Below are 25,433 nucleotides of genomic sequence, written 5' to 3'. Positions count from 1 at the left end.
ACAATCATCAGGGATAAAAATCTAGCATATTACGTTGAATTAATCTGGCTTTAATAAAATTTCTTTTCATTTCAATGACCATACAGTTTTCATGCCAAACAGTTCCGGCCACATCTTCACGACTGTAAACTGTGGCTGATCAGAGAATGCTAGTATGATATGTTAGTAATAAGGAAATTTTGCTCTTGACATAGATGTGGAATACCACTTGTACCAATAACTTGCTGAAAACGTAGGCTGAACTATTTGACACATCCATGTAAAGTGCAGAATTTCATTGATCCAGGTACTTTCGAATGACGATACATTCGTTGACAAAGGTATGTCCTTGTTTGTTTTATTTATTCAGGAGACTTACCGATGAATAATTTGTCGCACAAAAGTGTGTCGTTTCACTTCTTTCAGATAGAGACCTTTGAGGACGAGTAATCCGTCAAGGTTTGTCATTTCCTATATATAAAAAGATAAAGATTTTGAGGTTCATTGAGTTAGGACTTGGGACTAAGCGGATTAGGCAACTCAGCCATCAAAAATGTTGATTTTTCTCACACAACAAAAAAAAGCTATTTTCTCAAAAAAAAAAAAAAATAAAAAGAAGTTGAAAACAGAAGTATACAGGATAACTCATTAATTATGGACTAATCATACATTGATATTTGGATTAAATACTAGTTACTCCATGTACTTGGAGGCTATAGAGAGTAACTAGTATTTAGTTCTTGATATTTTGATTGAAGGAGAATAAACTAAATAAAGGCATAAAGCTAATCTTGAAACTGTCCTTTAAGGAAACTTTAGGTGTCAAAATATCTCTAATAACAGCAAGGAATAAATCACCTCAATTTTGAAAGATCAAAATGATCGAAAAAGAATATATTCTGGAACAGCAATTAACGATTACCAAACGTGCCCCCATATTGATTTTCTTACCCTATTCAAAAATTTCCACATTCAATTATCTCAATAATTCAATTCTCCTTTACAGCTTCCTGCAAACGCTCTTGATTTTTCAATTTGGTAAAAGCAGGGTTTTAATTTCTACTCGGTTATTCTACTCGATTATTCTACACGGTTTTTCAAATTTCACCACATAAATCCCCATTGCTAAAGCTTCGAAGGCTTGCATTTCCTCCTCTGTTTCTCCCCTGCTTTTTCTAAAGCCATAAACCACCATAGACAGCCAGACCAAGCCAAAGCTAATTAGAAAAATCAAATTCAGAGGGTTCTCTGAGCTCTTTATCAGTTTTATTTTGTTTGACAACGCTCTTTTCAACCATAATTTTTTTCTTGATCTTGACGCAGACGGATTGATAACTAGGTTTACCAGCAATAAACCTAAAATAAAGATTCTGGAGTCCACCAGAGATAAAAGAGAAAATTCTCAATTTTGATTGATACTATGATAAAAAATAGTTCTGCAGCCGTTTAAGGTTGCTTATATATGGGAAAGAAACCCTAGGGCGACTAACAATTAAACCTTAAAGCCCACGGATTAAAACAAAACAAATCCAAAATAAACTAGAAAACCTAAAATAAAAAGAATGTAAAACTAGCCTAAAAATATGAAATCACGAATCGGATAATTAAGACGATACATTTTGGCCTAAATCTGATAGGGTTCACTAAAGTGAGTCTTGAAGATCTCGTCGTTCCCATTCTGGAAAGCTATCATGCGTCTTAAACGGACATTCTGGCCAAAAGTTAGTCAAATCTGATTCAAAATCAAAACCTGACTTTTTGTACGAGTAACTCGAAAGGTTCAAAACCAAATCTTCTTGAATATTCCAGCGGCTAATAATCTCATTACGCGTGAGTTACCTATTTTCCAATCACTCTTCTTGATTCTACGCCGCTTCTTTGCTTTTATGGTTTTCTGGCTAAACTGGGCACATTCTCGTCCTACATCAGATCTGAAGTACATTTCCAAATCTCCTTGCTTTATTTCCTCTGAGATTGACTAAGAGTTTGTGCTTAGTTGTTTGGCATTTTTTTTTTCAAAGATTAATGCTTGTGTGGTTTTGATTTGCGTTACCCTCGTGAGTTCTAAGATAATTTCTCAAGTTTATTTGCTTATCTGGTTTGACAGTGTTGAGATTTATACTTACCAACATTTCATTGTCCACTTATGTTGTTGTTAGTTTCCCATCGCCCAAAGGAAGTTACTTCACCCAAATCAAGAAAGATCAAAGACTGTTTTCCTATTGTTGTTAGGAACTCTCTGTCTTGCTCTACCAAGTACGAAGGATGAAGTATGTACTTCCCTAGTTTATGATTTTCTAGTTCCAATAAGAATAGTGTCCTATAAAAAGGGCTGCTCTAGGCCAATTCAGTATATCACTCAATCAGAAAACCTACATAATGAAAACCCTTCAGGTGATGAGATCACTAATATTGTTAATACATGTTGTGGTCTGCTTACTCCTTATTGGAGGGGGTGACAGCAGAAAAGTATTCAAGCTCTCCGAGGAGAAATCCGAATCTGAATCCACCTTCGAGTACAATGCCATCAGCTGCAGAGCCCACAGCGCTTCGCTCACTGATTTCGGAGGAGTAGGAGACGGCAAGACATCAAACACAAAGGCCTTTCAAGCCGCATTCAACCACCTGAGTCAGTACTCAACCCAAGGAGGCGCTCAGCTTTACGTTCCGGCCGGGAAGTACTTGACCGGTAGCTTCAACCTCATCAGCCACTTCACTCTTTACCTCCACAAAGAGGCTGTTCTCCTCGCTTCTCAAGACCCCCAAGAATGGCCGGTGCTCAAACCACTCCCGTCTTACGGCAGAGGAAGGGACGCACCAGGTGGACGCTACGCGAGCCTCATATTCGGCACCAACCTCACCGACGTCGTCATCACCGGAGACAACGGCACAATCGACGGTCAAGGTGAATTCTGGTGGAACAAATTCCACAGTAAAAAGTTACAGTACACCCGCCCGTACCTGATTGAGATAATGTTCTCCACCAACGTGCAAATATCTCATCTCACTCTTTTGAACTCTCCATCATGGAATGTACATCCCATTTACAGCAGCAATATACTAGTGCAAGGATTGACCATCATAGCTCCGGTGAGGTCTCCGAACACAGATGGAATTAATCCGGATTCATGCACAAACGTCAAGATTGAGGACTGTTACATTGTCTCCGGCGACGACTGCGTGGCCGTCAAGAGCGGTTGGGACCAGTACGGCGTGTCGTTGGGTATGCCAACCAAGCAACTAGTGATCAGACGACTTACTTGTGTTTCGCCTTACAGCGCCGCCATTGCATTGGGCAGCGAGATGTCCGGCGGGATTGAAGACGTCAGAGCAGAAGACATCGTGGCCATTGATACGGAATCCGGGGTGAGGATCAAGACAGCTGTAGGGCGAGGAGGGTACGTGAGGGACGTGTACTTAAGGAGAATGGAAATGCACACCATGAAGTGGGCGTTTACGATGAGTGGCGATTATGGGTCACACGCTGACGATGGCTATCACAAGAAGGCGTTTCCTGAGATCAAAGGGATTCACTACAGGGATGTGGTGGCTGATAATGTGACGATGGCGGCGAAACTGGAGGGGATTGCTGGCCATCCGTTTACGGGGATTTGCATGTCGAATGTGACAGTTGGATTGGCTGCCAAGGCAAAGAAGCAGCCGTGGAGCTGTGCTGATATTGAGGGGGTTGCAAGTGGCGTGACGCCGACACCGTGTGATTTGCTACAGTGCTACACGGTGATGATCCGAGTCAGGGTGATGTTGCTAGTGGTGGCTGTGATTTTCCTGTGGATGTTGTACCAATAATTGACATGGTGGAGATGAAAAGATGTAGGTATGATAGTAGGATGAAGTCGCCTCTTTCATCTCCTAGTCGTTCTAGAAGTCCAAGTTCGTCTGATCAGGACCCTGCGGACAAGGATCCAGCTCCGAGTCCATCATCATTAGGAGGGCACGAGCTTGAGCACTACTATTCGACACCGCCAAAACCAGCTGATGATGATGATAACGTGACGTCAGAGTCACCATCAACAAGTTTCGCTGGGCCTGATGCACCTTATGACATTCATGGTGGACGATCATCATCAAAAGGAAAGCCCAAAAAATGGAAGCCGAAGCGGTCACCACCACCTCCTCCTTCTCCTGCTGCGCCTGCGCCATTGCCTCCTAAGAATAATGCAAGCGCCGCTGCTGAGATGGGTACTGTTGGGACTCGGTTTGGTTTCGCTTTTGGTTGCGTTCTTCTGGCCATCATGAACAATCATATGTATTAAATTATATTTGCTTTTGTTCTTTGAAGTATTCTTTTTTTTTTATAGAAAAGTTCTTTGAAGTATTCAAATCACGATTAATAAGTATGTGTTGTATGCTAGCAATATGCTCCTGAAGTGGTTCAACAGGAATTGTCATGGTCGATGAATGTTCGATTTCTTTTCCTCTGCCTCATGAACCCAGATGCAAGGAGATTTATTATAGCATTGCTTTTCATTTCAGCATACACAATCTGTTTTTGTTTTTTCTTAAAGCTTATTGTAATATAAGTTTTAGGCATTAATTAATGGGTTAACTACAAAGCACTACCAGACAACATATTTTTTGACAACTAAGTCCACAACCTTTTCCACTATACAATTAAGGACAAACACTATTCTCCTTTTACCTTCTTTGCTTTTTACATAGTATCAGCTACAGTACACAGTATCAGCCTATTTCTTTTCCAAACTAACACAGTATCAGCCTAAGGACTAGCCTTCAACATGCCACAATTTCACCTAACGACTTCCTGTCTAAGCGGCTACTACCAGGGCGGAATCACTGCTGCCTTAGTATGATAGGGGTCAGTTTTTATAGAAAGACTGCTACTGCTTACTGACTGCTACTGCTACCAAAACATAGATGCAAAAACAGTAAAATATTTTTGTGACAGAGTACTGGGCACAAACTGAATTTATTTATTTAAACATAAATACAGATACAGAACCCAGAGCCTCACTCTTGGGCAAACAGCTAGAAGCTGTTTTAGCTACTCATAACTGATTTACAAACACTTACTTGTAATAGAAAGCACACTGTGTCCACAGACGGACTGCTACTGCTACTGAGATATGCTGATCTTAGAGATTTTCGAATATAGAACTAATGCCTTTTTCTTCGAATGCCTTCTAAGAGAAACTAAAGCTCCTTATATAGGGAGCGGAACTCAAATTACAATTCAAAACAACAAAATGTACAGAACGACTCCGTGATTTCCTGCTTTCCTTAGTGCTCCTGCTGGTGGAGGTCGGCCGGGGAAAAGCAGATTCCTTTTAGGTGAAATGTTTTTCACCTGCTTTTTGAAAAGCAAAAGTCACTTTTAGGAAAAATCCAAAAGGACTTTCGGTGTTTTCTACACCTGCTGCTTCACATGTTCTCGTCGGTTTCTGAATTGTGACCAAGGACAAACGAGTCGTTATCTGCCTGGGCCATCCTTACTGTTGTTGCATTGTCTTCGACATCTGTATCAACATACATCTTGTAGTGGTTGTCAGTTTCAAGTTTTTCCACCCATCGTAAGCATGCCAGCGTCGAATCTATCTCTTTTCTGGTAAGAGATAGGAACAAGTCACTGCTGACTACGTCAGGATGATCGTAAGCAGTGATGATAATTTTCTCTCCTGCTGCCAGGAAGGTATTGTAGGTATCCTCAGAGATGATCTTTTTGATATATTCTAGAGTCATGGCTTTCATCCAAGGGATACTTGAGTTTGGTTGGCCATTGTACCCTACACAGGCTGGTTGAAGATATTTCCTTTGAATAATTCTTACATAATGATAAGGAGGAATATATTCAACTTCACCGTTTGCCTTCTGGATCCATTCTGGAGGAGTGGATCTGAACTTCAGTCTAAGCATACAGTCATTTTTTCTTACATTTTTGACTGTATTGACAATGATAGGCGGCAAACCTTTTAGATCATTATTTGTTTTAGTCCACAGATTATGGACAAAACCATTTTCAACAAGCCAGAGCTTGTGTTCTTGAGGATGTTCACTCTGAACATTAACCAGGTATCTTCCAACATAAGGACCTGAAACAATAAAGAGAGTTGGAGGAACTAGGTCTTCTGGATTATGTCTTCCTATCAGACTATGGAATTCATGCCAGTCTGATTCATTAAGTGCCATGACAGGAACTCTAGCACTTTCTGGACTTTCAAGGAAGAGAATTTTTTCTTTTCTTACAGCACTCTGCTGTATATGACTTTCTTCAAATTGTGGTCTGGCGTTCTCATATAGTTCTTCAGCTAGTGCAAAGAGTGCCGGGAACATTAGACCACTGCTTCTTTCTTGAAAAGCAAATAAGAGATTATCCAGGATTGCCTTCTGGTGATAAGCTAGTCTCCTGCCAGTTCTGAACACAGGAGTGTCAAAAGTTCTTAATTCATAGTTAAAAACATTTATGACTCCAGTTGGAGTTGGTCTGCTTTTTGGCAAAGCAGCAGCCGTCAACGGTCTTGATGAGCCTTTACCGTCTGCCGTTTGAGACGGGCTAGCCAATCCTTTACCCTGGGATTGATCAGTTGAGGCTAGTCCTTTAGGACTTAGCAGAAACCTTTTAAGAACTTTTTCTTTGGTTTCCATAGGATCTTCTTAATGCTCATGTTCTTTCCCAGTCCTTCTGCTTCTGGGATTACGACCTTCGTCGTCTTCTCTTTGGCTAAACATTGCCATTTCCCTGGTCAATGCGTCTGGAAGATAATTCTTGTTTCCTGCAATTAATTCAACATTATAATCATATTGGTTAAGAAATAATTGCCAGTTTGCTAATCTTCCTCTATCAGCAGCTTTATCAAGTTTAAAATTTTTGAAATTCTTTACTCTGGCACAATCGGTGCGGACAGTAAAGGTTTTTCTAAGAAAAGCTGGTGAATTTAAAATCGTTTTTTTGACAGCCAAAATTTCTTTTTCCCCTGTGGGATAATTCAGTTCTGCAGGGCTGAACTTGCCACTACAAAATTTGCAGATTTTTTCAATGTTAGTTCCAGGCGCTCTTGCCAGAACAACACCGGACCAGTAATTATCGCTCGCATCTGTCTGGAGGATAATTTCATCATTCTCTTCTGGTTGTTGGAGAGGAGGGAGGTTTTTGCAGAGATTTTTTATCTGCTTCACAATCTTTTCATCATCTTCTGTGAAGTTCCATTTTCTTTTGGAACTTGTCTTAGGAGATAACATTGCTGTTAACCCTGAGATTTTAGGGATGAAGTCTCTCCCATAATTTATGACACCAAGGAATCTCTCTAGACTCTTAGCATCAGGAATTCTATCTGGGAACTTCCAGATTTTCTCAAGGATATGAGGTTGGAGTTTTATGACCCCATTTTTTATGTTTATTCCTAGGAAATCAACTTCATCGAGGATAAAGAAGATTTTCTTTTCTCCTAAGATAATTCCATGCTGAACTATCAGCTTTACTACCTCATGGAGGTGTCTCATGTGTTCTTCTTTGTTTTTGGAGAAGACCAGAATGTCATCTATGTAGACGACACAGAACTCCGCCACATGCTTAAAGATGTTGTCCATCTTTCTTTGGAAGATTGAGGGAGCTTGCTTGAGACCAAAAGGCATCACCAACCACTCGTAATGACCTTGTGGTGTTCCAAATGCAGTGAGAGGTACACTCTCGGGATGCATCTTGACTTGCCAGAAACCCGACTTTGCATCGAATTTCGAAAAGACTTTGGCTCCTCTGAGCTGGTTGATCAGTACTCTTACTTGAGCAATTTGATAACCATCTTTGACAGTCTTCTTGTTGACATCTCTGTAGTCAATCACCATTCTAGCTTTTCCTCTTAGAGTTTCTGCATGATTTCTCACGTAGAATGCTGGAGCATGATGAGGGCTAGTGGAAGGTTGAATCAATCTCTTGTTCAGGAGATCTTCAATATCTTTTCTGAATTCTTTCTTATCTTCCTCTTTGTAATGAGGAATGGCTTTGACATGGCAGATAGCATTCATGTCATGCAATTTCAATTCACAGACCACTGGGTCTTTTTCCCAAAACTTTTGAGGATTTGTATCCACATTCTGCTCGAGTAGTTTCTTGATTTTTTCAAGAGTGGGAATTTGCTGAGATTCAAGCTTATTCTGAAAGTGCTTGAGGTTGTGTTCATGGATGAAACTAGCTTCTTCATCTTCACTAGCTTCTTCTTCTTCTTCTTCTGAAGATTCTTCAACAAGCAATTCTTCTTGTTGTTTGATTTGGAGTATGGGCTCGAATTTGGGTTTGTAGGGGGTAAGATCACCACTATTCTGTTGCGATCTCTGATAGTGAGTAGTAAAACCGGGACCTACCACACTGAATGCATGTGTGAGTCGGTCTGCCCAGAACACCCGTCCTCCTTTCCTGAAGCCTATCGCTTCTTCATCCTGAATAAATCTTTGTTGGAGAATAAAATCATTTCCTAACAGGAAATCAGATCCTTGGCCTTCTGACTGCCAAACATTCTGGATGATAAATGTTCCTCCACCAATGGTGATATGAACATTTTTTGCTACTTTCTTCATGGTGAGATGGCTTCCATCAAATGTAACACCAGTAGCAGACTTTTTCTTATCTTCTTTCCAGAGTTCATCTGGAATTGCAAATCTCTTTGCAACAGTAAAACCTGATCCATTATCTACAAAGGCATGTAGATGATATTTCCTGTGATCAGGGAACTTGAGCCCGATCTCTATGTAGTTGCTGTATCTACTTGTAGAGACGGCTTTCGATTGGTGAGGCTCATTTTCTTGAGCTTGCTCTTTTGGAATGAATGGTTTACATTCTTCTGAAACATTTTCCTGCATGGGTGATTTATCTTCACTATCATCCCAGTTTGTAGGAATTATCTCTTTGATGTCTGGATCACTGAACCAGGACGGAGGATCATATCTGACTTTATAATCATACTTGCCAGAAGGTTGGCCAAGTAGATCCCATGTGTCAGTAGCCTCTTGTCTTTCTAAGAGATGAATAGTTTCTGGTTGTTTCACCAGTTCTACATTTTCTGGTATTTCAACCAGTTCAATATCTTCATCGACTTTTTCTTTATCGACGATTTCTTCCTTTTTCGAGGAAGATGGTTCCATGGTTTCCTGGAAAAGAGTTTCAATTTCTTTTGCCTTTTGCTCGGCAAAATACTCTTCATATTCTTGCTTAACCAATTGGCTGACAAGACCATTCTTGGTTTTTCTTCTCGCTTCAGCTATGAAGCATTCTTTGTGATAAGTCTTCTTAGACTCTTCACAAAACATTGGGAGACCATTCTTTTCGTGACAAAAGCAGTAGTCACAAACGAATGTACCAGGGTTCACCTGATAAGAAGACATGAAGGATTCTGTCTTGCTTTCTTCCCAGTTTTTTATTCTCAAAACATTCAGTTGTCTAGATTCGAAGTACTCTACTTCAGAATCAATCTCAGACTCTTCTGATGAACTTTCTTCTTCTCCAGACCAGGCAGAGTAGACTGACCTGTCGTCATCTTCATCATCAGAATAGGCTATTTCGTAGCCTTTCATGTTTGCTACCTCTACTATTTGCTCATATTCTTCAAAGAGAGCCTTAGTAGATCTATTACCCTTTTCCGGGCATTCATTTGCATAGTGTCCTTCAGCTTTACACAACCAACATCTGCAAGCTGTCTTGCTAGGCTGTTTATGCTGATGAGTATTCTTCTTTTTGAAGAATTTCTTTTTAGGATCTTCATCCTGTTGCTTTTTGTAATTGGAACTTCTCTTGAATTTCCAATTCTTCTTCTGATTACTCTTTTTAAATTTTTTAGAGTAATATTTTTCTTTTTTCTTCTTTCTGTGGAATTTGGAGTCATGGCATCCCCAGTTTGTGGGCATATCTAATATTCCATAACAGAAATTTTCAACTCCTTTGAGTTGTTTCTTGGCCATCTTAGCTCTAAGATTGGCTTTGCATTGCTCTTTCAGTAATTGCCGGATTCTGTCGGCAATCCCTCCAACTGAAAATCTTTCAATTGGTTTTTCAGCTATGCTTTCTCTCACAGCTGTTCTCCATGGTTCAGGGAGTTTTCTGTGCAACAGATTAACTAGATCAGTATTTTCTAGTTCACCAATTGTACAGTAGTACTCTTGAAACTCATTCAAGTATTCTTCGAAATATCTCATGTCACAGATTTTAAGAGCATAGATATTCGATTTTGCCGTTTCTTTGGCCTTTTCACTCAGATTTGAAAGATCTCCACAGAACTGATCGTACAGTGGTACTGCAAAATCATACGGAGATTTTGAATTTTTGATTTCTTCCAGCCAGTCTTTTCCTCTGGCAGTTTCTTTGAAAGATAGGTAGTACTTTTTTGCTACTCCAGTGAGAGTAGTTTCATAGTACACCTGCAGATCTGGTGCTTCAAATTTGCCAAGGGTGAGTGCAGAAGCCATCATCAGGCTGTCTACCCATTGGTCAATGGTTTTTCTTTTGTCTAGACTCTTGTCTAGATTTAACCATATGCCATAGTTCGTGATCGGAACTCTAGGCAGATTGTCCTCTGGGACAAATCTTTGAGAATTTCTTTCTCCTTTTTTACCCGTGGGGGCTTTCTGAAATGAGAGTTTTATTTCTTTTTTTCTCTGCTAATGAAAGTTCTGGAGCTTTCTCCTTCTTCCATTTCAATATCTTGATAAGGAAAGACTTTTCTTGTCTTTCTGAATTTGTATTCTTTCATTTCTTCGATTAGTTTTTCTAATCGTTCAGGATTTTCGCAATTCCCAGCTTCTTCATAAAGATCATAGAGCTTCTTAGTTCTGAACATATGGACTGGTCTGTTCAGATCAGCTTCCAATTCTTCTTCAGAAATTGGCTCTTCAATAGTGGGTTTTATACCACTGACACTAGCTTCTCTAGTGCTGTAGCTTCTTCTTAGAAGATTGTTCTTGTTTATCCTGAGATTCTCAGGACAGACATCACTTCTTCTGTGATTGTCAAAATTAAGACTAATTTCTCCAGTCTTTCTACTCTCGTAGATCTTTGCTTTTGCTCTTTCCGGCTGCTTTTTTGGACCGGATAATTTCCATTCAAGAGGAAAAGTTACTTCATTCCAAGTAACTTTGTGGATTTGTTGTGAATGGTTCTTCTGATTGGTGAGGAATCCAGTAGTAAGACCTGGGATATTTGTTATCCTTGTCTTAGGGGCTACTGTAGTACTCATCAATTTATAGTATATTCTATATACTATAGCAAGTTCTTGCATATCTTCTTTCATGGATATACCATCTGTCTTGACTCTCAGTCTGAGACAATGAGCTGCATCTTTCAAGCTGGTGGTGAAGTTGGGGAAGCAGTTGAAATATGCTACTTGGTCGCATAAGGATGCTTCGAGTGTTCCCAACAGACTAGCTTGGAAGTCTGTTAACCTGTTGTCCTGTAGGACACATAGGACCGAACAGTTTATGCCTTCACGTGCAAGCAGATTTATGCCTACTTGGACTGCTCCAATATGCATAAATTGATATTTTTTTGCTTGAGCTCTAGCAACTTCTGAAGGAGTGATTAATAGAAGATCAGTCTCTCCTCCTGCTGTAGCTGGAGTTGTAATTTCCAGAAGTTTAAAATAATGGCTATCCATTAAATCAAACTTTCCCCTTTTGTAGATTTGTTTAAAATCTAACTTTGGGATTGAGGAATTTTTACCTCTTGTTCGATTTCGTTGAATTCGAATTCTTCAGCATTTAGGAGCTGTACTCCCTTCTTTTTCCCAAAGATGCTTAACATCTTCATTTCTCTTTTTTCCGGATTTTCATACCGGATACTAGTCTGACTAGTAGATGGTTCCAGAAAAATCATATTTGGAATACGATTTGTGTCTGGTTTTTCTAACGGTTTGAATCCATTAGTTTTCTTTTTTACTGTAGGCACTTTCTTGTCCTTCAGTATATTTTTCATGATATCCAGCGTTTTTTGCTGTTCATTGACTTTTCTACTGACAACTGTCAGCTTTTCTTCTTCCACTTTTGGAAGTTCTTTGATATAATCCAGTTTGTTTTCCAATCTTTCTAATTGGTGGATTATAGCAGGTAATTTTTCTAGATGAGTTTGACATCTAGATATTTCTAGTAACATCTTCATATTTCTCATCAGAAGTTTTTAGTAGAGAATTGATTTTCTCTAATAACAATTCTGACATTGTCCCCATTAAGGAGGGGTTCTCCTTTGAGCTATTTTACAAGCTCTGATACCAGTGATTTGCGGATCTAACCAATGCTCAAATAATCTAGAGGTTTTTGTTCTATTTCTAGAACATATAAGAGATTATCAATATCTTCCTCTAGCTTATATATTCTAGTTTGGAGTCTATAAATAATATCCCAGTAGTTGGGTGTATTTCTGTTGAGATTTTCTCTAAAGAGTTTCAGTTTTCTCAACTTTTCTTTCTCTGTATTTAATTCTTTGCTAGTATTCTTACAAATAGCAAGTAACTCTAGTCTGTCAACGATAGAAATTATGAATAGTAAAAATAACTGTTTACCTTCGAGTATGGAGGATAGATTTGTACCTGTAATATGGTTAAACAAACAAATTCAAAAGCATGGGCCCACTACGCTCCGTCAATTTTCTTTTTACTGAAAGGAAAGATAAAAACTTGAAGAGAAAGTGAAACTTGCTAAAGACAAAATGTCCTTAAGTGTCTAAAAACAAATGTAGTGGAGTTTTTTGTGTTTTAGAGTTTGGTCAAGGAGGTGGGTGTAGTTTCTCCTTAATTATATCCTACCCTTGTATTCTATGATTTGTTTAATAGTTAAGGCTTAACGACAGATAGCCGTTTAGGCGCGGCCCTACCTCAATTTTTTTTATCAATCACGCATAAATAAGACAACAGAGAGGACAAGGAGAGGTCCACTCCATTCAACAAGGAGATGTCTGAACATGGAAAAAGATTAACAAGGTACCTTTCCAATCACATCTTAAATTAAATACACACGTCACTAAATCTACGGACATTAGTTGTTTGTTGCATTCATAGTCTTTCTCGCTTTCAACTATGTTGTGCATATCTGACCTGTATAAAGTTACGTACAGAGACCTAATTGGTCAACTAGTCCGACAATATTGAAAAAACTCAAGTCTCCAAGGTTGGTGAGACTTCTGTTCGAAGCCTCCATATAAGCCTAGGTGACTACATCAGTAAATTCAGTTCTTGATCGAGCTGTGCAGACTGCAGAAGACTGAAGCTTGGATCAAATGTCCTGAGGTTAGGATTAACTTTCCACCTTACTTTCCTTATGATCATATATGTTCTTAATTTGTATCTGTAGTTATTGTGATAGCTCTATGTAGTTTATACTTTATAGCTAGTTTCAGCTAAACATCAAATTCTTGCAGATTGGTCTTGCTTGGCCTTGTTTTATATCATGGATTCTCTGAAAAGTATACCTGCTTTGATATCAAAATGGTTATCAGCTTGCGTCTCTATGGTTGTTTCCTTGTTGCTTCTGGCCTTCCCTGGCTTCCTTAAACGTTGGTTATCTGATCCCATGATATTACAAATTGAAGAATACCATGGAATGAGTAGTCGTAATCAACTTTTCGGTGCCTTGGAGCTTTACTTGCAGAACAAGATCAGCCCCTCCACTCGACTTCTCAAAATTGCACAAACTCGGAAAGATGGTATTTTCAGCACCCACTTTTCAGATAGGCAAGAGTTTGAGGATGTGTATGAAGATATTCAGCTCAAGTGGAAGTTCAATATCATATCCAAGGAGTCCAATCATCCTTCTTTATCATCCAAGAGAAAGCAATACTTTGAGCTTATATTTGACTTAGAACACCAGGAAAAGGTCATGAATTCTTACTTGCCTCATGTTTTGGAGAGATTTAAGGCCATGAAGGAGGAAAGAAAGCTTGTCAAGCTGCATACCCTTGCAAGGTTAGATCCTTTTAAAATCAAATGGGATGCAATCAATCTCGAACACCCTGCAACGTTCGAAACTTTAGCCATGGATTTGGAGCTGAAGACAGCTGTTTTGGAGGATTTGGAAAAGTTTGTTAAGAGGAAAGAGTTCTATCAAAAAGTGGGAAGGGCTTGGAAGCGAGGGTATCTTTTATATGGTCCTCCAGGCACTGGTAAATCGTCGCTTGTAGCTGCCATAGCTAATTACCTCAAGTTTGATATCTATGATTTGCAGCTCACACATTTGAAATCAGATATGGAATTGAGAAAAGCATTGATTGCAACAACAAATAAATCGATACTTGTGATTGAAGATATTGATTGTAGTCAGGCGGAGCTACAAGATCGAAACTATGGTAAGGGCAGTAAGAAAAATGAGTCAGAAGGCCAGCAGGTTAGCATGTCTACACGTACAAAAACTGTTAGTGATTTGGCATTTGAGGTGTTTATAAAATGGCTAGTAACTGATGTTAGACAAGATTTAGGCAATTTCTAATATACTAAGGTTGGCTTTAACACAATATAACATGATTATTTGTTTGGTTACAGATTACGCTATCTGGACTACTAAACTTCACAGATGGCCTGTGGTCTAGTTGTGGAGAAGAAAGAATCTTCATATTCACTACCAATCACAAGAGCAAACTAGACCCTGCATTGCTGCGATCAGGACGAATGGACATGCACATCCACATGTCGTATTGCTCGTATGAGGGCTTTAAAACATTGGCCTCAAATTACCTGGGAATTTGTGGACACCACCCCTTGTTTGAGAAGATTGAAAGCCTGCTAAAAAATACAAAGGTCACTCCCGCACAAGTCGCTGAGGCGCTAATGAAGAGTGAGGATGCTGAAGTAGCACTCCAGGGTCTGATCACTCTGCTAAAGGAAAAGAGATACAAGGGGGATGAGTACCGAGATGAAGGTGCAGAGGAGCATCTAACATATTTTATTTAGTTAGATTTTTGAAGGAACAATATAAAGTTGAAAATTTTAGAACAATATCCAGGCAATAAGCTGCCATGAACCCATATGCAAGGAAGTGATTACATTGAAATTATGGAGACTTATTTTCTTTGAAATAGCATTTCCCTTCATTTCAGTGTACACAATCTTCATATATAGGTAAAATACCTCTTTACTTGCAAATTATAATGGTTTAATTGTGAACTCAAGTACTCAACTAAGTAGTTACCACAATGACAAAACATGAAGAACAGAACTACAGAGTATCACTATACGAAAAGGTATAAGCGAAGGGGTTTAGACCAGTAATCATTAAATTATTAAGTGAATGAAGTAAGATCAGTAGGTATGATGAAATTTAATTTTTCCATGAACTTATATGCATTTTAATCTGCAATGACTTCTAGATAAGCCTAAAGTTTAATAAATGTCCCTTCCTTGTGATGCATAAAAATAATAAATGATTTATCTTTAGCTAGAAATGCCAATATAGTTTTTTATATTGTGTGTGAGGAGATGCCAATATTGTTTTAGATATGGAAGTAGGGATTGTGTGTGAGGAGAAATTCTTCAGTGTCAGACAAGAAAAGAGTGATAGAGAGAAACTGAAAAAGAGAGCTCTGACTGTCATGATTTCCTGTCTCTTGTGGCAGAGAAAGAAACAGACTTCACAGCTAGTTTGCCTAAACTAGATAAAACATTCTCTCTCTTACTTGCATCTCTCCAGCTTCACTTTTCTCACATGGACTTTGGATTCAAAAAGAGCACAAATAATATTCCAAAAAAAAAAGGAAAAAAGAGCACAAATAATAATTGGAGTCCTAATTTGTAAAGCCAAAATAGCAAACAGAAAAAAGAAAATGGTTTTTGAAGAAATGAATATACTAGTATACAACTTACCCTGTCCCAATGCTCCTTGGCCTCAAAAGGGAAATCTAAATTGACTTGACAAACACCATAAATGCAAAAATTTACCACATCAACAAATTTTTTGAGATACAAGCCCTAAACTCCAGGTTAAATAATCAGCTTCATATTTGAGTTGACAAAAATGGCTTCCATATTTGTGTGCTAGCAATGTTCATTGAAGCATTTTCTCGGGCATAAATCTGGAAAACAAGAGTGCAGGCATGTCTTATGCCCCACATTGTTATCTCTGTTCAGTTACAAAATATGACCCAAAAATGATTTTCAAAAGGTCAAAAAATGAAAGAAAAAAGAAGAGAAAAAAAAAATTGGGTCTGGTTTGATCAATATGGGTAGAAGAAGTACATGTCCTGCTGTGAAAATGAAAGTTATAGGCTGAACAGCTCACATACAGAGATAGTACAGATGGTTAAAGCTTAAGAGATAGGCAAGAGTCATTAAATCATATCTTAGGAATTCAAACCTTGACTTAAATCACTGCACACTGAGCTTCAGTACTTGAATTAGTACCTGCAGCTGCAACAATCCAGTTGCCTGCAGTAGTAATTTTACCACAGTAATGTCAGTACCTTTGTGTAAATACAAAGTTCAAAACTTACATATTTTGTATTTAACAACTCTTTTCTCTTTGCAAAATTAAATTGCAAAGTCCTATACTTTTATGCTACAATAATAGTACCCATCTACCACAGAAGGTGAAAGATCATTTACTTCTACTGATTACTAATACTACTAATTTGAACTCCTCCACAAGAGTGCAAGAAGTAATCTGGGGAGTGAGAATAAGACTTGCCTTCTATATATAACAGCCTTGTTGCTCTTCTCTCCCTTCCACTATTACTGTCCCCAATTTGCAGATCAACCTTGCTCTCTTCTCGTTGTTATCATGCATCTTCCTCTGAAAAAAGTCCCCATTTACACACCAAAATGGCTAGCAGCTTGTGCATCAATGTTTGCTTCCTTGATGCTTATTCAGTCCATGACTAACAATTTTTATACCTTGATCCCCCAACCCCTCCAGAGGTTTGTCATTTCCATTGTCATCGGCTTCTTCAAACGAAGCGTACCCCTTTTCATCCAAAGGCTTCTCCTTTCAGCCTACCATGAGTTCTCCAAACGATTCTTTCATGACCCCGTCATGACCTTACTAGTTGAGGAATACCATGGCTTTTGTGACAACGAAATTTACCATGCTGTGGAGCACTACTTGCATAGCAAAATCAGCCCAAATACTCGACTCCTTAAAATAGCGCAAACCTGGCGAGACACTAGTTCCTCCTACCAATTTGTTGACAGGCAAGAGTTTGAAGACGTGTATGAGGGCATTGAGCTGAAATGGAAGTTCAGTTCCACTTCCAATCAGCAAAGCTTCCAGCTTATGTTTGACGTAAGGCACAAGGAAGCAGTGGGGTGTTCTTACATTCCTTATGTTTTGAAGAGGTTTAAGGCCATGAAAGAGGAAACAAAGATTGTCAGGCTGTGCACACTAGCGAGGAAAAATGGGCATAACATCAAGTGGCAATCAATAACATTCGGAAACTACTCTGCCACATTTGCTACTCTAGCCTTGGATCCCAAGCTGAAGGCATCGATTTTAGAGGATTTGGACCGGTTTGTGAAGGGCAAACAGTTCTACCAAGGTGTAGGAAGGGCTTGGAAGAGAGGCTATCTTCTATATGGTCCCCCCGGCACTGGTAAATCCTCCCTGATAGCTGCAATTGCTAATCATCTCAAGTTCAACATCTATGACTTGCAGCTCTCACATTTGAAATCCGATGTGGAACTGAGAAGTGTACTAGTTGCAACCACAAACCAATCCATACTTGTGATTGAGGATATAGATTGCGGTCTGAAGCTACAAGATAGAACCCTTGTTAAGACAACCAGCAGTTCGAAAGAGAAAGACCACGCAGATGAGCCGGCGGTAACTATTTTCACTTCATCTGCAAGATCAATGACCTAGCATGAGTACTAGTACTTTTGATGCATTATATACCAACTGCAGTTTGTTTTCTTTGCACGCAGATTACACTTTCTGGCCTACTGAACTTCATAGATGGCCTATGGTCTGGTTCAGCAGAGCAAAGGATAATCATATTCACTACCAATCACAAGGACAAGCTTGACCCTGCATTGCTGCGTCCCGGACGAATGGATATGCATATCCACATGTCATATTGCACCTTTGGTGGGTTCGAAACCTTGGCGCGCAATTACTTGGGGATCAAAGAACACCAGCCTTTGTTTGATGAGATTGAAAGCCTGCTGCAAAATGCAGAGGTCACTCCTGCACAAGTGGCGCAAGAGCTGATGAAGAGTGAGGATGCTGAAGTTGCACTCCAAGGTCTGATCACAATGCTGAGGGAGAAGATCGAACATCAAAGGGTTGGAGATCAAATCAAAATGAGAGAAGATGAAGACAGTGACTAGTTCTTAATTGTAGTGTAGTAACTACTAATAGCTAATAAGTAGTAGTAGTGGTGAAGTGGGTGTTGAGACTAGCTAGTTGGTGGTATAGTGGTGATGTTGAGGAATTCATAGAAGCAATTGATAGAACACCTTACTAATATCAATTGGATGTCCCTCTTTCAGTGTTAATCAAGCAATATTCTCAGTTCTTGACAAAATCAGTAGAAGCAATTCATCCCCCTCCAATCTTTTTGTTTTAGTTAGAGAATTATGATTGGTTTTGGGTCAGGGAAAATCGTGTTGCTCACGAGTATCTGATTTTGTTATGGTTGAGCTCAATTAAGACTGCACAATCACATTCTACAACTTTTCAGACAAAAATTGGTGTTTTTTTTTTTAAATTTTTTTTTTGAGACAATTGCCCAGAACAATCTGTCCGCACAAGTGTTTTTAATTTTTGGGACCTTTATAAATATTATTGGCAAAAGTGTTTTCATTTTTTTGGTACAAGAACAGTGGCATATACCGACTTAACGGGTATTTACCATCCCGTTAAAATATTTCAGCTCACCAAATAAGAAACTTTCCTAGAAATCGTATGAAAAGTGAATTTCAATAGACCAGATTTGCTGTGATAAACTCATATCAACAACTGTTTCTTGCTTACCATTTAAACTCGATAAGAAAAGAATCAAAATCCTTGGTTAAGAACTAGGTATACAGTTAGCTACTAATTGGTCTGCGCCACAGTCGATAACTCTTCACTGCATTGAAAATTTCATGCTTTCATAACTGAAGGATCCAAACAGAACCTGTTTTGCTCTCTTCCACAGCTTCTTCTGTTTCATCTTCAAATGAAGTCCAGATCAAGTTGTACTTGAACTCCCATGCTTACTTGCAAAGCATGGGATACAAGATTTCCAGGTAGCCAAAATTTCTCAGCTTTCAACTAGTTCTCTTGCCTTCATTCACTAAGGACTTATTCCCGGAACAGAAGGAATAGCTGGCTTTTTCGTCTTTGTTTTCTCCACCAATACGGCTTGAGTTGTAAGAACCACCCCAGCAATGGAGACTGCAATTTGAAGGGCACATCTTGAAACCCGACAAGGATCTAGAACTCCTGCATCTGGAAGATCTTCATACTTGCCAGTCATGGCATTGTACCCGATTCTCCAATCACAATTTTTTGTCTTCTCCACAACAACTTCTCCCTCATCCCCAGCATTAGTTGCAATTGATTTTGCAGGAGCAAGGAGAGCCTGCAATTCATTGACAGATCTTGAATAAATTGTACAGCCTTCAACAAGGCATAAATAAATCTGTACGTTTTTTCCTTGAAAAAAGTAGAGAAATAACAAATTTTAGATCAACTTCTTGCATTCTTCGACTTTAGTTCAACAAACATTAAAAAATTTAGACTTTTCAAATTCAACGACACGAGCCAATTTTCTGTGAACTAGCTTAGAAACTGCTTTTCTGAGTGATAACTAGTAAAAGACATCGACTTGTGAGGTTATGGACTCCAACGAATTATCCCACAACCACATAAACTGATTCTTTCCAAGGAAAATTGACTAGCGGTTAAATGGTGCAAAAACAATAGAGTGAAAATGAACAGAAATTGACACTGCTGACATCTTTCTCGCTCTAAAGAAGTCATTGTTTCACTCTGGGTGTGTCCATGTGTGCATGACATGTATAGTTTGCCTACTTGCAAGTATGAGTTAAGGAAATATAAGGAGAGCCCACCTTCGCTATAATGTCGGCACCAATCTGCTCATCAGAATCTTCCATAGAATTCTTTATGACAGGAATCAATTCTGACAGATGGACATAAGTGGCACCACCACCAGGCACTACCCCTTCCTCCATAGCAGCAAATGTGGCATTCTTTGCATCCTCAATTCTGAGTTTGCGATCTTCAAGTTCCACCTCAGTATGTGCTCCTACCTAAGTCACATGTACATTGCTTTTAGATTAATGAAATATAGAGAAAACAAAGTTGAGAAAAAGAACATTAAAAAGAAAAAATCAATTCTGTTATGGTTCAAAATGAAAGGCCAATGAAACAGTGAGCCTTTTCCAGTTTGTAGCAAAAACGCACAATCACCATTACGAAACACACCAAATAAAAAGTTTTCTAATTACTTCACATCAAGTGTTGTAGGTCTATCATATTGCAGACCTTAATTACGGCAACTCCACCACAGAGTTTAGCAATTCTTTCGGAGAGCTTTCTCGACAGGTTTGCATTTTCAGTTTCTGCTAGATCCTTCTTGATCTGCAATATTCTTGCCTGAATCTCTGCTTTGGTAGAAGGGTCAGCAACTATGGTTGTTGAATTACTTGTTATTGTCACCTTTCTTGCAATTCCAAGTTGATCTGATGTTGCACTGTCAAGGGTAAAACCAAAATCTCCAGAGAGAAAATCAGCACCTGAAAGTCACAATTATTCTTATTATTTCATGAGAAACTAGAGCAAATACTGTAGCATCAGGCAGATATAGAGGCCTATAGTTTTTCACAAGAAAGGATGAAAATAGCATTGTTTTGAGGAAGTTAAAGTGAGTTTCTTGGTGAAGGATATTCCATTAGTAATGAAAAAAGGGGTTGAAGATTTCTGTTTTCTGAAAGATGGACTTAGCTCACTAGTGTTTAACTTCTTTAAGACCCAGGTCACACACCCCATATAAAAGTACCAAAGAAAAGGTTCGAGGACTAGGGGTGTTTTAACTGTTAGATTATTACTTGAATAATTGAGATATTGGTCATGATGACACTGTGTCAGTTCATACACACATAAATTATAACTACACAGCAAAATATATTCAAGTATGTATGACAAGTAGATGAAGGTCAGCATAAATGAAATATGTTCACCTGTCATAAGTGCAATATCTTGCAAAAGAGCTTTCTTCCGCTCTCCAAATCCAGGGCACTTAACAACAGCAACATTAAGTAAACCCTGCATTTTATTCACCACTAGTGTCTCCAGTACTGGCCTTGAGATATCCTCTGCAATGATTAGCAGCGGGATACTCAATTGGGTTATCTTTTCCAGCAAAGGAACAATTTCTTTAACAGTTGAAATCTTTTGATCAGTTACCAGGACCTTAGCCTTGTCAAACTCCACAATAGATCTTTCTTGATTAGTAATGAAGTGGGAGGACATGTAACCCTTTTCAAACTGCACAGGATGAGAAAAAAAATAGATAAAATACAGGGTCTTTAGGCATAAGAATGGGTACTAGCAGTTACATGATACATGTAGATTCTCCAGATGACAAAATTCAATTCAGTCGAAATAAAATTTGGGGAACAACAAGATAACTATTATGCATTCTTTTGAATATGAACCAGACAAGAGATTTAACCAAGGAGCCCAACTTTCGTCTGAGATTTCCTCTATCACATTTAACATTTATAATCTATGATTTTGCAAGAATATGTAGATATATATGATGCAATCAAATTATAAAACTTTATCCATTTCTTGAGTAATTCCCATAACCAAAAAGATCAAATTTTATTTCTTAATCCTATAAACTATCATATTTTTCAAACAAGAAAGTCATTCTCATTACCTTTAGTCCTTCTTCAACTAAAACAGATGTTTCAAATGATGAGGACGACTCAATTGAGATTACTCCATCAGGACCAATCTTTTCTATAGCTTCCGCAATCAAGTTTCCTATGAATTCATCATTTCCGGCAGAAATTGAAGCCACAGCTGCAAAAAGGAAGAGAACACTCTTAAAATTGTTTTATAAGAGAAAAGAAAAAAAGAGGAAAGGAAAACTAGAAATTTGATTTTATGTAACTGAATGATCACCTTTAATATCATTCCTTCCTTTTACGGGAAGACTTTTCTCCTTTAACACCTTGACCAATTCACTAACAGTCTTCTCCATTCCTTTCTTCAAAGAAATTGGGTTAGCCCCAAAAGCCACTGCCAATAATCCACCTTTGATCATTTCTCGTGTCAAAATGATCGCAGTGGTAGTACCATCACCGGCCAAATTATTCATTTTACTTGCAACCTGCAAGCATGACAGTAGAGCTATAATATTTGCTTTAAATGCACCAACGCAAGCTTTGGTAAGAGAATTATGTAGCAACCATGAATGACCTCTTGGATTAGCATTGCTCCCGCGTTCTCAATTGTATCTGCTAGCTCTATGGACTGAACAATTGTTACACCATCATTAATCACTCTCACTTTTTCAGACTCAGAAAGAACAACATTACGTCCTGCATGTTTTTCACTTAACATCAATCAACAATGCTCACGCAAACAGCATCACCATTTAGTTATCTGTAAACCTCTAAGCCGACAAATTTATTTGTTATTTCTAATGACGTTATAAGCCTCAATTTCCAACAAGATTCATGTCAGCCTCAATTTCATTACCGCTCTAAAATACTACTTAAAACTCCAAGATCATGGCCATGTAAGTCGATTATGAATTACCCAACTGAAGATATATTAACTACATGATTCAACTTCATTTACTTCTACTGCATAAGAAAACATATCACAACATAAAGCAATATGCTTGACAAAGAACAAATAAAAAAGAAGAAAACCCAGGTACCTCTAGGTCCTAATGTAAGAGAAACAGCATCAGCAAGCTTATCTATCCCAATTTGCAATCCCTCTCTGCATTCTTTACCAAAAGATATCTTCTTTGGGCCTGCTCTCACCACAAGACTCCTCAAAGCCTGTGGCTTTTTCCAAAACCCACATACTCTTCGCTTCTGGGAGGAGCTCTGCAGCTGCAATACAAACCCATTAGCCCAAATTCACAACACATAGAGAATTAGGGACACAAAGAGAAAGAGAGAGACTTACAGAGAAGAGAGGTGTGTAAAGGAAGAGCTGAGAGGAAGACAGAGAGAGAGACATTTGTATTGCTAAGTGTTTGCTGAACAAGGTTTTTGGGGTTTAAGGACCAAACTAGCTAGTTGCTTCACTTCTTCAAACGATTTTCTTTCTGGGAAATTTTTGGTAGAATACAATTTTGGTCAATTTTCCCCAAAGAAGGAAGCGATATGGGCCCAATCAAAGAGAGTGTGTAGGCTTGGGCCTGCCCGACCCAGCCCAATAACAACTCTCTCATTTCTGCTTTTTGCAGAGACTCTCCAGCGTGGTTTAGGGTTTATTGCGACTTCTCTTATAAAGGTGCGATTGCGATTCTTATAAGGGAGTTCCTATTCATACCTCTAAAATTATTATTTAGACCTCTATCTTTTTTCAAATTATGATTGACTTTCAACTTAGAGTTTTTCTATTGGAACCTCCAAATTTACTCACTTGACCTCTATGCTTTTTACACCTCCTATCAAATTTTTAAATACTAAATTTACTCATTAAACCTCACTAAAGTTTCTCAAATAACCTCACACATATAATTTACAAACAAACTAAAATCTTTATAATAAAAAACTTAGTCATTTCAATGATTTAATTACTCTATAAATCTTAATTACATCTCCATTCCTTAATCAGACAACATAAATCTCTTATCCAATAAAAAAAAATCAAACACAAGGTATTGAGTTTTAAAAATTAATAAAAATAAAATAACATGAACTATTATGTGATTTTTTTATTTACTTTTTCTTTTTAGCTGTGCAAAAAAAAAAACAGATTAATCATTTTTACTTAATGTTTTCTCTATTTTCTGTACCTCATGATTAATTATTTAAATATTTATTTATTTATTTTTATTTGCTAGCTCTATTTTTTTTTCCTTCTTTTTGCAAATATAATGGATAGATTTAGATTTAGGTCATAATACAATTTATTTTGTTCTCCCTGACCAATATGCGTTCAATATGCATATCATACATTTTTATCTTAATCATAGTTTTATTTCTTATTAAATATATATGAATGCTTTAATGAGTATGTAGTGAAATTGGAAAATGAAAATAGATACGGAAAATAATAAAGAATGCAATATAATATTATTGAATTGGAAAGTCTAGAGAAAATAAATATAACAATTTTTTTGGTATAATTATTGTCCTTAATAGTCATTTTATAGTAGGTTATATATGTCATTTAATAATTCATAATAGAATAAGGTCAAGTGAGCAGATTTGGAGGTCCCAATAGAAACTCTCTTCAACTTATGTCAAATTACCAATAAAAACATAAGGAAAAAAAAAAACCTTGACCCAATTCCCAAATTTTAGATCCACAAAGTTATAAGCCAAAAATTGAAGTCATCATAGCTTACGCAATCAAAGAAATTTAGACGGTTTTAATTGGTAGTGGAGTCTCTCTCTGTCACTCTGTGCTCTCTGTGAAGGTTTGTGTTGTGTGCCTGGGAGTAGTTGGAGTTAAGTCTTGCAATGGGATCCATGAATTAAAAATCAGCACTTGTTTTAGTTTTCTAATGGAAGCAGGACTTCTTTCCCTCTATAACTCTATTATTGCTTTTCTCCAAGTGATGTAGCTTTTCACACGGTAGACCTCCCATGCTTTCTCCAAGGAAACGAATAATCTGATTAATGATGGCTTCCTTGAACCACCGTAATTAATCATAACAGAACTCTATCGAGAGCAAGGTTCTAAAAAATGCTAGGCGCTAGTCAGGAGGTGACCCAGGGACAAGCGCCTAGGGGCCTAGGCGGTTTTTATTTTTTTTATTTTTAAACTATTTTTATGACCTATAATAATAATAATAATAAAATTAAAAGTCTAAAAATTAATTATAAATATAAAAATAGTCAAAAAATAGAATAAATTAGGGTTTAGGGCCTCCTAGTCCCCTCCTAGCACCGCCTAGCCCGCCTAGGCGGACGCCTAGCGCCTAAGGGCAACGCCTAAGCCAAAATCTGATAAGTTCATAGCCACCTAGCGCCTAGGCAGCCGCCTAGGCCGTTTTTTATAACATTGATCAAGAGAGAGACTACCAATTGCTGATTGCATGTGAAATCTTCAAAAATTAAAGAATGTCAAAATTGTTTAAGGAAAACCAAAATTAGGAGAGAATTGAGTCATGCTTTGATTGATAATAGGGGCCTCTTTATACAGAGGATACAAGACATAGAATCAGAGTTGTACAAGGAAAGATATCGTACAATTAATCGGATATCTATGAATATCTCTGAGAATATTTTCTAATTCTAAACCCTATTACAACTAGGTCAAGTAACCTAGAGTTTGGGCCAGACACATATTCTGGATTTACATGAACACTCCCTCTT

General features: G+C 38.1%; 5 protein-coding genes across 7 annotated transcripts; 4 read left to right on the top strand and 1 right to left on the bottom strand.

Annotated features, from left to right (window-relative positions):
• Nucleotides 1-2,376: 2,376 nt before the first annotated feature.
• LOC112201845 (probable polygalacturonase) lies at nt 2,377-3,786 on the top strand. The gene has a single exon (XM_024342769.1). It carries the CDS (start codon nt 2,377-2,379, stop codon nt 3,784-3,786), a length of 1,410 nt encoding a protein of 469 aa, XP_024198537.1.
• Nucleotides 3,787-3,791: 5 nt separating this feature from the next.
• LOC112203222 (vegetative cell wall protein gp1-like) lies at nt 3,792-4,253 on the top strand. The gene has a single exon (XM_024344217.1). The coding sequence runs from the start codon at nt 3,792-3,794 to the stop codon at nt 4,251-4,253; it is 462 nt and encodes a 153-aa protein (XP_024199985.1).
• Nucleotides 4,254-13,054: 8,801 nt separating this feature from the next.
• LOC112167510 (AAA-ATPase At5g17760) lies at nt 13,055-15,015 on the top strand. 2 transcript variants are annotated; one of them, XM_040506609.1, is made up of 3 exons: nt 13,055-13,194; nt 13,344-14,307; nt 14,463-15,015. In XM_040506609.1, exons 2-3 carry the CDS (start codon nt 13,375-13,377, stop codon nt 14,868-14,870), a joined length of 1,341 nt encoding a protein of 446 aa, XP_040362543.1. In that variant the 5' UTR covers nt 13,055-13,194; nt 13,344-13,374; the 3' UTR covers nt 14,871-15,015. The 2 variants fall into 2 exon arrangements, with proteins under 2 accessions (XP_040362543.1, XP_024160298.1); XM_024304530.2 differs by having other exon boundaries at nt 13,056-13,214; nt 13,346-14,307.
• Nucleotides 15,016-16,479: 1,464 nt separating this feature from the next.
• On the top strand, nt 16,480-18,434 carry LOC112203221 (AAA-ATPase At3g50940). The gene is made up of 2 exons (XM_024344216.2): nt 16,480-17,730; nt 17,832-18,434. Exons 1-2 carry the CDS (start codon nt 16,693-16,695, stop codon nt 18,234-18,236), a joined length of 1,443 nt encoding a protein of 480 aa, XP_024199984.2. The 5' UTR covers nt 16,480-16,692; the 3' UTR covers nt 18,237-18,434.
• Nucleotides 18,435-18,821: 387 nt separating this feature from the next.
• LOC112202367 (chaperonin 60 subunit alpha 2, chloroplastic) lies at nt 18,822-23,204 on the bottom strand. Of its 2 annotated transcripts, XM_024343352.2 has the most exons (9): nt 23,068-23,204; nt 22,811-22,991; nt 22,345-22,466; nt 22,048-22,255; nt 21,800-21,945; nt 21,096-21,402; nt 20,401-20,651; nt 19,965-20,165; nt 18,822-19,474 (listed from the first exon to the last, which is right to left on the bottom strand). In XM_024343352.2, exons 1-9 carry the CDS (start codon nt 23,119-23,121, stop codon nt 19,187-19,189), a joined length of 1,758 nt encoding a protein of 585 aa, XP_024199120.1. In that variant the 5' UTR covers nt 23,122-23,204; the 3' UTR covers nt 18,822-19,186. The 2 variants fall into 2 exon arrangements, with proteins under 2 accessions (XP_024199120.1, XP_024199121.1); XM_024343353.2 differs by lacking the exons at nt 22,811-22,991; nt 23,068-23,204 and having other exon boundaries at nt 22,335-22,466.
• Between the last annotated feature and the right edge of the window lie 2,229 nt (nt 23,205-25,433).

Source organism: Rosa chinensis, chromosome 5, assembly GCF_002994745.2.
Source record: "Rosa chinensis cultivar Old Blush chromosome 5, RchiOBHm-V2, whole genome shotgun sequence".
NCBI classification, from domain to species: domain Eukaryota; kingdom Viridiplantae; phylum Streptophyta; class Magnoliopsida; order Rosales; family Rosaceae; genus Rosa; species Rosa chinensis.
Note: the sequence above shows the minus strand (reverse complement) of the source record. Positions and strands in the feature narration are given on the sequence as shown.

Excerpts from the sequence above, each read along its gene's own strand:
- LOC112201845 (XM_024342769.1), top strand. The coding sequence starts at position 2,377 with ATGAGATCACTAATATTGTTAATACATGTTGTGGTCTGCTTACTCCTT.
- LOC112203222 (XM_024344217.1), top strand. The coding sequence starts at position 3,792 with ATGGTGGAGATGAAAAGATGTAGGTATGATAGTAGGATGAAGTCGCCT.
- LOC112167510 (XM_040506609.1), top strand. The coding sequence starts at position 13,375 with ATGGATTCTCTGAAAAGTATACCTGCTTTGATATCAAAATGGTTATCA. Across the intron at positions 14,308-14,462 it reads ATGAGTCAGAAGGCCAGCAG|ATTACGCTATCTGGACTACT; the intron begins GTTAGCATGTCT and ends GTTTGGTTACAG.
- LOC112203221 (XM_024344216.2), top strand. The coding sequence starts at position 16,693 with ATGCATCTTCCTCTGAAAAAAGTCCCCATTTACACACCAAAATGGCTA. Across the intron at positions 17,731-17,831 it reads ACCACGCAGATGAGCCGGCG|ATTACACTTTCTGGCCTACT; the intron begins GTAACTATTTTC and ends CTTTGCACGCAG.
- LOC112202367 (XM_024343352.2), bottom strand. The coding sequence starts at position 23,121 with ATGTCTCTCTCTCTGTCTTCCTCTCAGCTCTTCCTTTACACACCTCTC. Across the intron at positions 22,992-23,067 it reads TTTACACACCTCTCTTCTCT|CTGCAGAGCTCCTCCCAGAA; the intron begins GTAAGTCTCTCT and ends TTTGTATTGCAG. Across the intron at positions 19,475-19,964 it reads GTGCCGACATTATAGCGAAG|GCTCTCCTTGCTCCTGCAAA; the intron begins GTGGGCTCTCCT and ends AATGAATTGCAG.